At 38.2% G+C, this 13,955-nt stretch overlaps 1 protein-coding gene across 1 annotated transcript in view; it reads right to left on the minus strand.

Annotated features, from left to right (window-relative positions):
* Positions 1–3,307: 3,307 nt before the first annotated feature.
* Positions 3,308–13,955, minus strand: part of LOC124555556 (histidine ammonia-lyase-like) — a 244,837-nt gene continuing 234,189 nt past the window's right edge. The window contains exons 16-17 of the mRNA XM_047129513.1: positions 4,242–4,359; positions 3,308–4,077 (exon numbers count right to left, since the gene is read on the minus strand). Of these exons, the coding sequence (XP_046985469.1) occupies positions 3,970–4,077; positions 4,242–4,359 (226 nt within the window). The 3' untranslated portion in view covers positions 3,308–3,969. The remainder of the gene's footprint in view (positions 4,078–4,241; positions 4,360–13,955) is intronic.

Raw genomic sequence — 13,955 nt, forward strand, 5'->3', positions numbered from 1 at the left:
CGTAAAACTGTGTAATTAATTATTGAGTGTAAACTGTATAGTGATTACTGGTGAAATCTTCTGATTAGTGAGAAGTTTGTGTGTTTATATGTATTTATGTATATGTAAAATGATGATGAGTGTAAAATGTAAAAATTACTAACTACTGAAAAGATATATGTATATATATGCATAATGTATAATGTAAAAATTGGTAACAACTATAATTTTATGAGTATGTAAAATGTATTCTGACAAAGCCAATTGCATGGTAAACATGCTGAATGGCTAATAAATAAACATATGAAACATATGTTTGACGAAAAATGTGTAAAAAACCAAGTGTTTTAATGAAGAATGGACTAGAACTATTAGGAGTGGCCTTGGAAAAAAATCTGAGAAAATCATTGTGCCTTTTATTACTTCAGACTACAGTTCCAGTAGCATCTGCTAATTCAAGTGTACACAAACTCAAAGTGAAACCTTACAAGTTAGTGGTAATGCATTGACTAATCAATGCAGGTACTGTTGCTGGGTGTCGGTACAGTGATTCAAATGGTTCAAATGGCTCTGAGCACTATGGGACTCAACTGCTGAGGTTATTAGTCCCCTAGAACTTAGAACTAGGTAAACCTAACTAACCTAAGGACATCACAAACATCCATGCCCGAGGCAGGATTCGAACCTGCGACCGTAGCGGTCTTGCGGTTCCAGACTGCAGCGCCTTTAACCGCACGGCCACTTCGGCCGGCTGTCGGTACAGTGACTGGCTGTTGCAGTCTGCGCTTGATGGACAGACTGATTCTGAAATGCTCTTTTTATTCTGATGTTACACAGCTGCATTTATCAGGGTATCTGAGCTCAACAATCATTGTGGGAGTTCTGAAAATCCTCAAGACCCTGTACATGTTGTGAAAACAGGAATGTGGTGTAGAGTTACTGCAACACAAATTATGGAGTCATCTTTCCCCACCAAACTGTAATTTTTGATAGGTGTGTGAGCAATGTAGACTAACCAGCTGGATGACATCATTGGCAACTGCTGATATTTTGACTGGAGCACACCCTGCCATTTTCAACGCTAACTGCAGTCAAGAGGCACTATGCACGGGAATTTGAAACCTTGATTTGCACAGAAACTCTGGAGAGATTACAACCAGCCACCCCCACAAACTCACTCTCACTTTCTCTCTCTCTCTCTCTCTCTCTCTCTCTCTCTCTCTATCATGTTTGCATTGTTATGAATCTTCCTGGGATATTAAAACAGTGTGCTGGACTGGAACAGGTTAGTGGCCCAGTCCAGCATAGTTTTAATCAGGTTAGTGTTGTAGTACAGCACAGTTTTAATCTGCCAGAAAATTTCAATGGCTTTTTTGTTCCTTGGGAAAATATCTAGCCTGAACAACACACAGCTGGTAGTCTAACTCCAATTTTGCTTTTTCCTGTTTTGTTTCCTTTTACAGACAAAAGTCTATTTATAATTTTTATTTGTTGTATTAATTGAAACATAATGTTGCCCATAGGTTGCTTGGTTATTGTTTAAAGTTCTTAGAGTAACTTTTTTCACACACTCAGTTAGTGTAATATACAGTTCTTTTGGCTCTATGATAATGTGTTTCTAACAAACATATACTGAAGCTCCAAAAAGAAATAAGTCATCAGTACATATCGGAATTCCTGTTACCATAAATGCAGTGAAGAATTTACTTCCTTCTTAACTGATGTTATTTGCAAATATGACAGGTCACAAACTTTTGTTGATATTTGGGGAAAAGGACATGTATAGGTTCATGGATCTGCACAAAAGAGGAGATTTTTTCTTCCTAAACTTCATAAATGTGTTCTGTACCAATACTGAAATGTGGAGCATATACTACAGCACTGAGGTAGAGAGAGTAGGTCTTGTATATTTGTCATCAGCCTGCATCAATATTTAGAAGTTCCAATGGCAGTTATTGTTCTATGTCAGACCATAATATTAGGATATATTCTTCCTCAGGATTATGTTTGTCTCACTACACAATATGTAAAACTACGGACTAATGTAGGAGCCTCTAAATTTGTATTCACATTTGCAATCCATTCATCATCTATTATGACACATGAAAAATGGATCAACAGTTTATTGTATGTAGACATGTGATGTAGCAGCACTGCAGAACACCAACAGAATGGAAAACTGTCAGTGAGAGGCACTATGTGGGCATTGTCTCCAGCAGAAGACCACAGGCTATGTTGACATTCCTACTTATAGGTTTGCCTTGAGCATTGATTAATAATGTAATTTTTCCTATTTGCTGTTTACTTGGATGCATCTTAATTCTTTAATTATATCTGCTGATGACAGAACTGATAGAATATTTGTTTGAAGTCATGTTTCTATAAGAAACAGATACATTTTAGTGCAATGTACTATTTTCTTGTCTACTGCTGAACTGCCTTTTTTCATCAAATCCATTCTTCCAAGAGGGGTATCCCCTTAAAAGTTATATGCAGTGAATGATAATTAACTGAAACCCTCAGCTGTCGACAGGTGTTGTTGACATACCTTGATGGGGACAGATGAAAATGTGTGCCCCGACCAGGACTCGAACCCGGGAATGTGGGTTTCACGGGAAGCGTGCAAGGGATAAGTCCCTGCAGTCACGCTATTCGTCTGTGTCCTCGGTGGCTCAGATGGATAGAGTGTCTGCCATGTAAGCAGGAGATCCCGGGTTCGAGTTCTGGTCAGGGCGCCCATTTTCAGATGTCCCCATCAAGGTATGTCAGCAACACCTGTCAGCAGCTGAGGGTTTCAATTATCATTTATTCTAGAGAAGCTGCACGCTCATCAGTGGTATCTGTTCTTTCGAGAACAGTTATTACCTTCTTATATGCAGTGTATTCATCTGAGCAGGAGCATCCACAAATCACTTTACTTTTTGCCTAATGCTATAAAACGTTGTAACACAGTTCTTCTGTATGTATAATGATTCAATGAAAAACAAGCTATAAAAACTGATCAGCATGACAACCCTTCTTCCACTAGCATGAAAACTGAATTTAACAGTGAAAATATTAATGAGCACACAGTGAAGGTCCTGGCTTAATTAACCATCAATAATTGGCATTCAGTATCAAATAGAAACACTTTGAAAATATGGGTATTGCCATCACAACCAAATTACACATTATGAATTTTCAAAAATCCATGATAAAATATTTTTGCTGAATCCAGAATCTATCACCAGTGATATAAAGGAAATTTCCACTTAGACTAAGTTTAGAAAACAACACAACAATAATAAAGCTTGCAAAACTAAGGAGAACAAAATAATAGTGTCAAATGTAATGTGTGAAAGAAAATAAATTTATTAACTATTTGAAATAAAGTTTAAAGATGCAGTGGAAGAGATTACACATGGTTATTACATTTAATAAACATGTTGTAGTTCTTCATTATCTACATAATGTGCCATTCATTTACTACAACTAGTTTGGGTTTTGTAACACTTTATTTCTACTATTGTTCTCTCTGAGCTAGTTTTGAAAAATATGTTTCTGTTAGTCTTAAGTTTCTTAAAATCTGGCTCACATATGATTTTTCAATTGTTAAATCTGCAAAAACTTTAAAAGAAACTGTAGAGGAGACTAAAAATCTACGGCTGATAAATGAAAAACTGAAATGCCAAATGATCTTTTTGTCAAATTCTTTAAAATTAAGGAGAACAGATTTTGCTACATCACATAGTACACTCTACCAAGATAACTTGTAGCAATTATATTTGCTTCACATAAGGTCTAAAATATTTGGCCTATGCCAAATGACCATCCCTTATTAATTTTGATGTAATTTATGACCCAATAAGGTAAGTAATGATACTGTAACTGAATCAAAACTTCATATAACTCTTTTACATAGGACTTCACTTTTTTCATGAAGCAAGATACATTGATTCTATCATTTTTCTATAATTATTTTTATATAAATCTTTAGAAGTTATTGTTTTACTATGGCTCAAATCTCCGCTTCTTAGCTGAAACTTCCACGTGGGGCCTATCTCTTTGAATTTCTCCTACCATTACAGCAGTTGGACTGAAAACCCTTGTCTCTTTCTCCTGTAACAACATTTAATTTAAGATCATATTAGTAGATATTCTCTGGTAGCATACTGAATGGTACCACTCATGTATTCAGATTTGTTTGGTTATTTATTTTAAAAGTTAAAAGATAGTAATGTTACTTATCATTACACAGAAAGATAAATCTGTTGTATGCTTACATGTGGTGCCAGATAATAGTCAATATGATGACGGACAGCTCCCCATATTTTGTCCTCCAACAATAACTGAGTCACAGCCTCAATATCAGGTGCCATATACCTATCTTTATCCCATGGCCTGTAATCATCATCATAGTCAATTTATTTTTTGCACTGTAATTTTCCTGAATGCATAATTGTATAGGATTTTTCACAAAGAAGAAAACATTATAACTGTTGACTTTTATAAGTAAAGAACTATATGCAGTTTAACAATGTAGCAGCTGAATGTACAAAAAAATACAGTTAACTGAAGGGTGCCAGTAATCAAACTTCTCACAAAGATGTGTAAATACCTACAGTGCATTCCTACTAACACTTTGAAAGTATCTTACTGAAATGATGTTTTTGATTATGCTTCAGTTTTGTTTTGTGACATTTCCCAACAAAGACTGTTTATGCGGTGGTCACACAGCATCCAGTATCAGCATAATATATCAGTTTAGTTATTATTACTGACAAAATGTTGTCTTCTTACTAATTAATTTGTATGAAATGGAAAATACAAGTCAGAAAATTGAGACTGTGAGCCATAATCGTATACCAATACTTAACAGCCCCAGGTCCAATTAACACCTGTTTCATATCCCTGTCTACTCCTGAGACATTCCTTCTATCAAAAGGTTTAACATTCAGCTCTAAAACCAAATTTAATCACACTGCCATACTGAAAGATCTCCACTTCTTCACCCATAGCTTCAATTGAAGTACCATTTCACCACCCAATTCCAACCCAAAAACTACAGAACTTTTCATTATTTCTACTATTGCCTCCTAGCTGTACTTGAAAAATATCTTCAAAATCTCAAGTGTCGCTTAAGTTAAGTCAAGTCCCAAGTTCTTAGTGATCTGAAGGCAGACCACTTTATTATAATCCTTCCTCTGGACAAAGGCTGCACTACTAGGGTGTGTGATTATGTGGCAGAGGGGCTTAATGAGGTCATTAAACACAGAGCACATGCTAGATCTGGCAAGGAATTGGTGAAGGAAATCAGCTGCGTCCTTTTCCAAACAAATCATACCAGCTTTTGCCTTAAGCAATTTGGAGAAATTATGGAACATACATATGGATGGTTACAGAGGGATTTGAACTGCTATCTTCCTGAGTGTGAGTCCAGAGTCTCAGCCATGTGCCATCTTGTTTGGTGGACTTTGTCAGCTGTCAAGCACTTTGACATAGAAAACTGTTCCTCATGATTCAATTCTTTCTATTCAGACTGAGCTGCAGAAAATCCTAAACACACTAGACGTCTCACTAGGCTTCAAAACTGTCTCCATGGAATTACATACCCATCTTGTACAACTACTTACTCCTCTAGATCCATGTCATATCTACTACATATAAACATCTTGACTATGCAGTTAAAGCAGTCTTCAATTTTCCAAACAAACACATCTCAGTCAGGCAGTAGTAGTCGACCGCGACAGACGCACCAACAGATAAGTAAACTGCTTTTGTGACATTTACGAGTTCCTAACCAGGAGCGTTTTTTATTATACCATCTGTGTGCTTTAAGCGTTTAGTTTCTTGAGTTTCTGCGTGTAAATTTAAAATCTAGTAGCCACAGTTCTTGTGTTTCCGTTTGCGTCGGAAAGTAAACCAATTTTGTGATATATTACAAGTTCCTTATCAGGGGCAAATTATTTGGTTTCACCTGAGTGCTTCAATAGTTAGGTTCTTGAATATCTGCGTATTACTAGATGCAGTTTGCGTGTTTTCATCAGGGACTACATTAGAATTGCACAGCACGTGCCGATAGTCTGTTTATCTGCATAATTTAGTTTTCCACGGTCTTTGGTATCAACAGGGACTGCAATTGTTGTGTGCAGATGTGAGCTGAGTTGGAGACACTTCGCTCTCAGCTTCAGGCTGTGATGGCTTCGGGATTGAGGCTGCAGTGAATGGGCACCACTGTTGTGGGCCAGCCGTGGGGATCCAACGCACATCCAGCGCGTCAGAGTCCTCCGATCGGTTCTCACCGGTGGCCAACCCAGTTACTGCTTGCACTGAGGTTGACCCCTCACCTGTGGTCGAGTGGGAAGTCGCCCTGGGGTGAAGCAGGGGGTGAAAGACTTCCCAGGCAGCTGCACGTAAGGCCTCACCAGTTTGTCTGGTAAACAGGTTCCAGGTGCTGTCTGTGGCTGACACTGTCACTGAGCCAGATGCTGTCGCCTGTCCTGTTTCAGAGGAACCACTCAGCCTGCAAGATCCGGGCAATCACAGAGGGTGGGACTATTGGTAGTTGGGAGCTCCAACGTTAGGCGCGTTATGGGGGCCCTTAGGGACTTGGCTGACAAGGAGCGTAAGAAAACCAATGCGCACTCCATGTGCATACCGGGTGGAGTCATTCTAGATGTGGAAATGGTCCTCCTGGATGCCATGAAGAGCACAAGGTGCAGCCAACTGCAGGTGGTTGCTCACGTCAGTACCAATGATGTGTGTCGCATTGGATCAGAAGAGATTGTCTCTGGTTTTGAGCAGCTAACAGAAGTGGTAAAGGCTGCCAGCCTTGCTTGCAAGATGAAAGCAGAGATGACCATTTGCAGCATAGTTGACAGGACTGATTGTGGACCTCTGGTACAGAGCCGAGTGGAGGGTCTGAATCAGAGGCTCGGATGGTTCTGCAACCATGTTAGCTGCAGATTCCTCGACTTGCGCCAAAGGGTGGTTGGGTTTCGGGTTCCGCTGAATAGGTCAGGTGTCCACTATACGCAGGTGGCAGCTACATGGGTAACAGGGGCTGTGTGACGTGGACTGGGTGGTTTTTTAGGTTAGAGGGTCTCGGGAAAACACAAGATGGGCTTCAGTCACAAAGGGTGCAGACTGAATACAGGAAGAACATAGATACAGTGATCATTGGTATAACAGTTGTAAATTGTCGTAGCTGTGTTGGGAAAGTACCAGAGCTCCAAGCGCTAATAGAAAGCACTGATGCTCAAATCGTTATAGGCACTGAAAGCTGGCTAAAGACGGATATAAGCTCAGCCAAAATTTTTGCAAAGAACCTAATGGTGTTTCGAAAAGATAGGCTAAACACGGTTGGCGGTGGCTTCTTTGTTGCTATTTGAAGTAGTTTAACTTGTCGTGAAATTGAAGTAGATACTTCCTGTGAGTTAGTATGGACAGAGGTCATTGTTGGCAACTGGAATAAAATAATAATTGGATCCTTTTGCCGACCTCCCAGTTCAGATGATACAGTTGCTGAAAGGTTGAAAGGAAACTTGAGTTTTATTTCAAACACGTACACGACTCATATGATAATAGTTGGTGGTGAATTTAATTTACCCTTGATATGTTGGCGAAAATACATGCTTGATTCCGGAAGTACGCATAAAATGTCATCCGAAATTGTGCTAAACGCATTCACTGAAAATTATTTCGAGCAGTTTGTTTATGAGCCCACGCAAATAGTAAATGGTTGTGAAAAGACACTTGACCTCTTAGCAACAAATAATCCTGAGTTAATAACCAGCATCAAAACTGATATAGGGATTAGTGAACACAGGGTTGTTGTAGCGAAATTGAATATTGTAATCTCCAAATCCTTAAAAAATAAGCAAAAAATATGCCTATTCAAAAAAGCAGATAAGAATTCACTTCATGCCTTCCTGAGAGACAATCTCTACTCATTCCAAATTAATAATATAAGTGTAGACCAGATGTGGCTTAAATTCAAAGAAATAGTATTGGCAGCAATTGAGAGGTTTATACCAAATAAACTAACAAATGACGGAGCTGATCCTCCTTGGTACACAAAATGGGTCAGAACACTGTTGCAGAAACAAGGAAACAAACATGCCAAATTTAAACAGACGCAAAATCCCCAAGATTGGCAATCCTTTACAGAAGCTCAAAACTTAGCTCAGAGTTCAATGTGAGATGCCTATAACAGTTTCCACAACAAAACTTTGTCTCGAAACCTGGCAGAAAATCCAAAGAGATTCTGGTCGTATGTGAAGTACGTTAGCGGCAAGAAACAATCAATGCCTTCTCTGCACGATAACAATGGAGTTACTATCGAAGACAGTGCTGCCAAAGCAGATTTACTAAACACAGCCTTCCAAAATGCCTTCACAAAAGAAGACGAAGTAAATATTCCAGAGTTCAAATCAAGAACAGCTGCCAACATGAGTAATGCAGAAGTAAATATCCTCGGAGTAGTGAAGCAACTCAAAGCACTTAATAAAAGCAAGTCTTCTGATCCAGACTGTATACCAATTAGGTTCCTTTCGGAGTATGCTGATGCATTAGCTTCATACTTAACAATCATATACAACCATTCGCTCAACAAAAGATCCGTGCCCAAAGACTGGAAAGTTGCACAGGTCACACCAATATTCAAGAAAGGTAGTAGGAGTAATCCACTAAATTACAGACCCACATCGTTAATGTTGATATGCAGCCAAATTTTAGGACATGTATTGTGTTCTAACATAATGAATTACCTCGAAGGAAATGATATGTTGACACACAGTGAACATGTGTTTAGAAAACATCATTCCTGTGAAACACAACTACGGTAGCTCTTTATTCAAACGAAGTGCTGAGTGCTATTGGCAAGGGATTTCAGATCGATTCCATATTCCTGGATTTCCGGAAGGCTTTTGACACTATGCCACACAAGCAGCTCATAGTAAAATTGCGTGCTTATGGAATATCATCTCAGTTATGTGACTGGATTTGCGATTTCCTGTCAGAGAGGTCACAGTTCATAGTAATTGACAGAAAGTCATTGAGTAAAACAGAAGTGATTTCAGGCATTCCCCAAGGTCGTGTTCTAGGCCCTTTGTTGTTCCTTATCTATATACATGATTTGGGAGACAATCTGAGCAGCCATCTTCAGTTGTTTGCAGGTGACGCTGTTGTGTATTGACTAATAAAGTCATCAGAAGATCAAAACAAACTGCAAAACGATTTAGAAAAATATCTGAATGGTGCAAAAATTGGCAGTTGACCCTAAATAATGAAAAGTGTGAGATCATCCACATGAGTACTAAAAGGAACTCGTTAAACTTTGGTTACATGATAAATCAGTCTAATGTGAAAGCTGTAAATTCACCTAAATACCTAGGTATTACAATTACAAACAACTTAAATTGGAAAGAAGGCTAACCAAAGACTTCGTTTTATTGGCAGGACACTTAGAAAATGTAACAGACCTAGTATGGAACCGCCTACACTATTCTTGTCCGTCATCTTTTAGAATACTGCTGCGCGGTGTGGGATCCTTACCAGTTAGGACTGATGGAGTACATCGAAAAAGTTCAAAGAAAGGTAGCACGTTTTGTATTATTGCAAAATATGGGAGAGATAGTCACAGAAATGATACAGGATTTGGGCTGGAAATCATTAAAAGAAAGGCGTTTTTCGTTGTGACGGAATCTTCTCATGAAATTCCAACCACGAACTTTCTCCTCCAAATGCAAAAATATTTTGTTGACACCAACCTACATAGGGTGGAATGATTACCATGATAAAATAAGGGAAATCAGAGCTCGTATGGAAAGATATAGGTGTTCATTCTTTCCGCGCACTATATGAGATTGGAATAATAGAGAATTGTGAAGGTGGTTCGATGAACCCTCTGCCAGGCACGTAAATGTGATTCGCAGAGTATCCATGTAGATGTAGATCTCTGTCCCGGTTGAATGGCACATCCAATCTGTCACATAGAGCCTCACATCCTACAAAAAGAAAATACTAATCACTTCCTGGAGTATCTCAAATCAGTTCTCACACTTCTCCTGCCTTAAACATTCTTATACAAATTCATTCCACCCCAGGCATTTCAGCTTGTGAACACTGTATTTCCCAGTGCTCACATGAAAGCCTCCAAAAATTCTTATCAGTTATCACACTAAACAACTTCGTCCTTACCCATAACAGTTTCACCTTTCAGAGCCAGAAGTTGTGCCCTTCGGCTTCGTATATAGTCACTGACAGTAACATTATGATATGCACTCAATGTGGAAAAGAATTCTCCCACTTTATGCAACAACTCAACTCATTTTACCAACTTAAATTGATCTGGGCCTTCTTCAAATCTTTCTGTATGCTGAACTACTCACTGAAGCTCATATTCAAACCACAGTCAATATCCATGGTAAATATATCTTTTTCTAAAACCAAATTCATTAGTATCTATATTAATAAAATTTCCCTGGCTTTCCTTTCTCATAACTGCAACACTGACCGTATCTACAATCAAATCTCCCATGTAGTTTCCTCTTCCATACCTCTCACCAACATAGTTTCCACTTCAAAAAACATCAGAAGCACCCCTTATCACACAGTAACACTCAGGTCTTGAATACTTCAGTATATTACTTTAGCAGGGCTATGACTCTCTCAATCCAGCCCTGAAATGAGATCATCTCTCTGTGACACACGCCACACACCATTCGCTGTTATCATCCACAACCCTCTCAATCTGTGTAACATTCCTGTGGAACTGTATAAATTCTAAACAACCATCCCTACCCTGAGGTTCCTACACCTGCAATCATTCTAGCTGTAAAACCTGTCTCCTGTGCTCACTCCAGCTCCACCAATGAAAAATGATACAACATTAAAGACAGAACTATATATGAAATATATTTTACTTGATGACATGTTTTCACTTCACAGCTTTTTATATAGGAATGACCCCAATATACTGGGCAGGCACATGAACAGACACAAAAGAAATGTTTCCAGTAGCTGAGCATACTCCACAAGATGGTTTGGCAGACCTGAGTGTCTGCTACACTACATTTACCATTTGGATCCTCCCACCCAGTACTAGTTTCCTAGAATTCAAGAAATGGGAGCTTGTTGTGTAACACACCCTCTCATCCTGCCACCACTTCAGACTTAAGCTCCATTAGTAAAATCCCTTCTCTTCTACAGCCCCCCTCTACCCCCCCCCCCACCCACCCACCCACCCACCTTTCACCCATATGGTGATTGTCAGGGTATTATTATGTACTCATTTATTCTTTCGCTTCTCCTCTTTTTTTCTTCTCACTCTTTTCCCTTTTCTTTGTTTCCCTTAATTGCATCATACTTTCCATATTTCATTGTTTCTTTCCCCTTCTGTTCCAGCTTTACTTCTCACTCTGATCCTTGTATCATTTCTTAATTGAAGCTGGACAGTGCTTACTAATGTACTATATTTGACCTCCTCCTCTCTCCTTCATAACGTATGGTCTGAGAGACTTACATCTCCAACCCAGTTTTTATAAACTCCAATAACCAGTTCTTCTTTCCTTGATGAAGAGGGAAATTGTAGTTTTACAAGCTAGACATATTGTTTTCTCAATTGAAGACACAATGTCTAAATGGGCCCGTGATCATGTTTGGCACTTTATTCATAAATGTCTGTGTCGATCAAATGTAACATATAATTCATAATGACTGGTTATTGCTTACTGCCTTAATAAAATCTGTTACAAAATAGAAAACTCATTAACATAATACTTGTAAGTTTAATTGGCTGAAGACCAAATATGTAGAAAGACTAAGAATACATGAAAAAAGTAACATGGCTGGCAGCCATGTATGCCATTAACAGTCTTATGACACAAGTATCAATGTGAAATAATCTGTACATGCAGGTACATAACAAGACCTGATGGCATCCTATATGCAGCACACACACACACACACACACACACACACACACACACACACACACACACACAAAACTGTCTCTGGCTGCTGATTCCAGACCTGGCCATGGAAGCCAGAGACAGTGGTTATGTATGTGTGAGTTGTGTTTGCATGAGTGTGTATGTTGTCTAATTCGGAAGAATACTTGTGTAACAGTTTTTTTGTTGAGCCTATCTGAGACTAGACATATTTGCTATATCGTGAGTAGTAATTTATCCTTATATAATATTGTCATTACACCTTCCTGGATTTTCCATTGTTTCATTAATTAAAATGTTTTCTCATAGCTAAAATGTGTGTCTAACAATTATACAGACTGTAGAATACAATATGCAGAAATAAAATCCATACTTAAAATCCAAGTAAAATATGTCTAAAGTGGTATACAATCTACTAACAGAAAATATTTTAGCATGATACAGTTAACGAAACACAAAATTCTGTGAAAGGCAAATAAATAAAACAATAATTATTTAATTAAATATCTTGATGGCTGATAGCCTATTCAGAGGACTGTCTATCTGGCAACACATGGTGACATCTCTGTGGAATGTTTTGCTTTCCTACAGTGGTACTTGCAGCAGAATCCCACTGTTTTCACCACTTGTGGCCAGTGGACATGGCCACATGTCAAGTCGATAAAACTGGTGATGCTGTTAATGCTAGTAAGTTCCTGAATATATTGAAATAGCCATTGATGACAGACTCACTCACTTCATTAACCAATAACTCTGGTTCCATTTTATATGTACATGGATCTCCTTTTCTTTCAATAGATTCAATAATTGTCCTTTCAGTGTCCTATGCAACACTTCAGTAATCTTGCATATTTCTTGCTAGGTGTATTTCCTTACCCAAATGCATACCAAACACACGCCATTGTGTTTGCATATGTGTTTTTTGAAGTGAGTCTCAAAATTCCTCCGCTTCTGACAAATATAAATATTTCACACTCCTGACAGTTGATCCTGTAGGTTCTGGTTTCAAAATATTTATTACTGTTGTTGCTGTCCACTTAGTAGTGTAGCCTAAGGGCCAATTGTACCTTCTGTCAAAAATTCAACTTTAATGTCAGTTTTTCTGAAAGTTTGCATAAATCTACAAGAGAGTGCACCATTGAGTGACAGGGCAAGAAACCTTTTGTCATCTCGAACTACTGCCTTCTTGTCATGTATTTTTGACTTTAGTTTGTTATACATGTTGGTTACATCACTGTCCCTATATGTATTTCTCCTGGCTACTTGTTTATTAATGTTCAGATCTTTCACTTCATCATTTTGGTCGTGTGGCAGATTTAACATCCTGTTAATCATGGCTGTAAAATGTGGCCTTTTAAACTGTTTAGGATGACAGGACTTCACAGTTATGATCAAGTCAGTAGCGGTCAGCTTCATAAAAAAAAAAAATATATTAATTTTGTGTCTTCCATCTCGTTTAATTAACTTGAGATCCGAAAAGCTTATACTTCCGTCTTTCTCCAATTCCATTGGTAACTTAATTTTTTCATGCATCACACTCATTCTTTGTGCTACTTCATGGATTTATTATTTGTCACCTTTATGCAGTAGTATGTTGTTATCCATACACTGTCTCTGTAATACATGCTTTTCGCATACACCAGGATTTTCATCAAAAAACTTATGTTTCTGCATGTTTCCAAAAATTTCACCTTAAGTATCTGCCAGATTGTTGACTGTCATGAGTCTATCCTTTTGGTAAAAAATCTTATCATTAAATTTAAATTAGGATATTTAAATGACAATACAAGCTCTAAAATTCCCATGAGCTCCTTATTTCCCTTGACTAATCTTCATGTGTGTTAACAAGTTTCTACTTATAATCTCCGATGTTTCACTTGCTGGGATGTGAGTGTGTAAATCAGCACTATGTAAGGCAGCTAACATTTCTCCAGCTGGAATTGGTACATCTTTAATAACCCTCACAAACTTGTAACTTGTTTGACGTTGTATATTGTTTTATAAGTATATACTGCTCTCTGTCTTTCAGTGCCTTCTCAGTTAATT

The sequence above is a fragment of the Schistocerca americana genome, chromosome X (genome assembly GCF_021461395.2).
Source record: "Schistocerca americana isolate TAMUIC-IGC-003095 chromosome X, iqSchAmer2.1, whole genome shotgun sequence".
Classification (NCBI taxonomy): domain Eukaryota; kingdom Metazoa; phylum Arthropoda; class Insecta; order Orthoptera; family Acrididae; genus Schistocerca; species Schistocerca americana.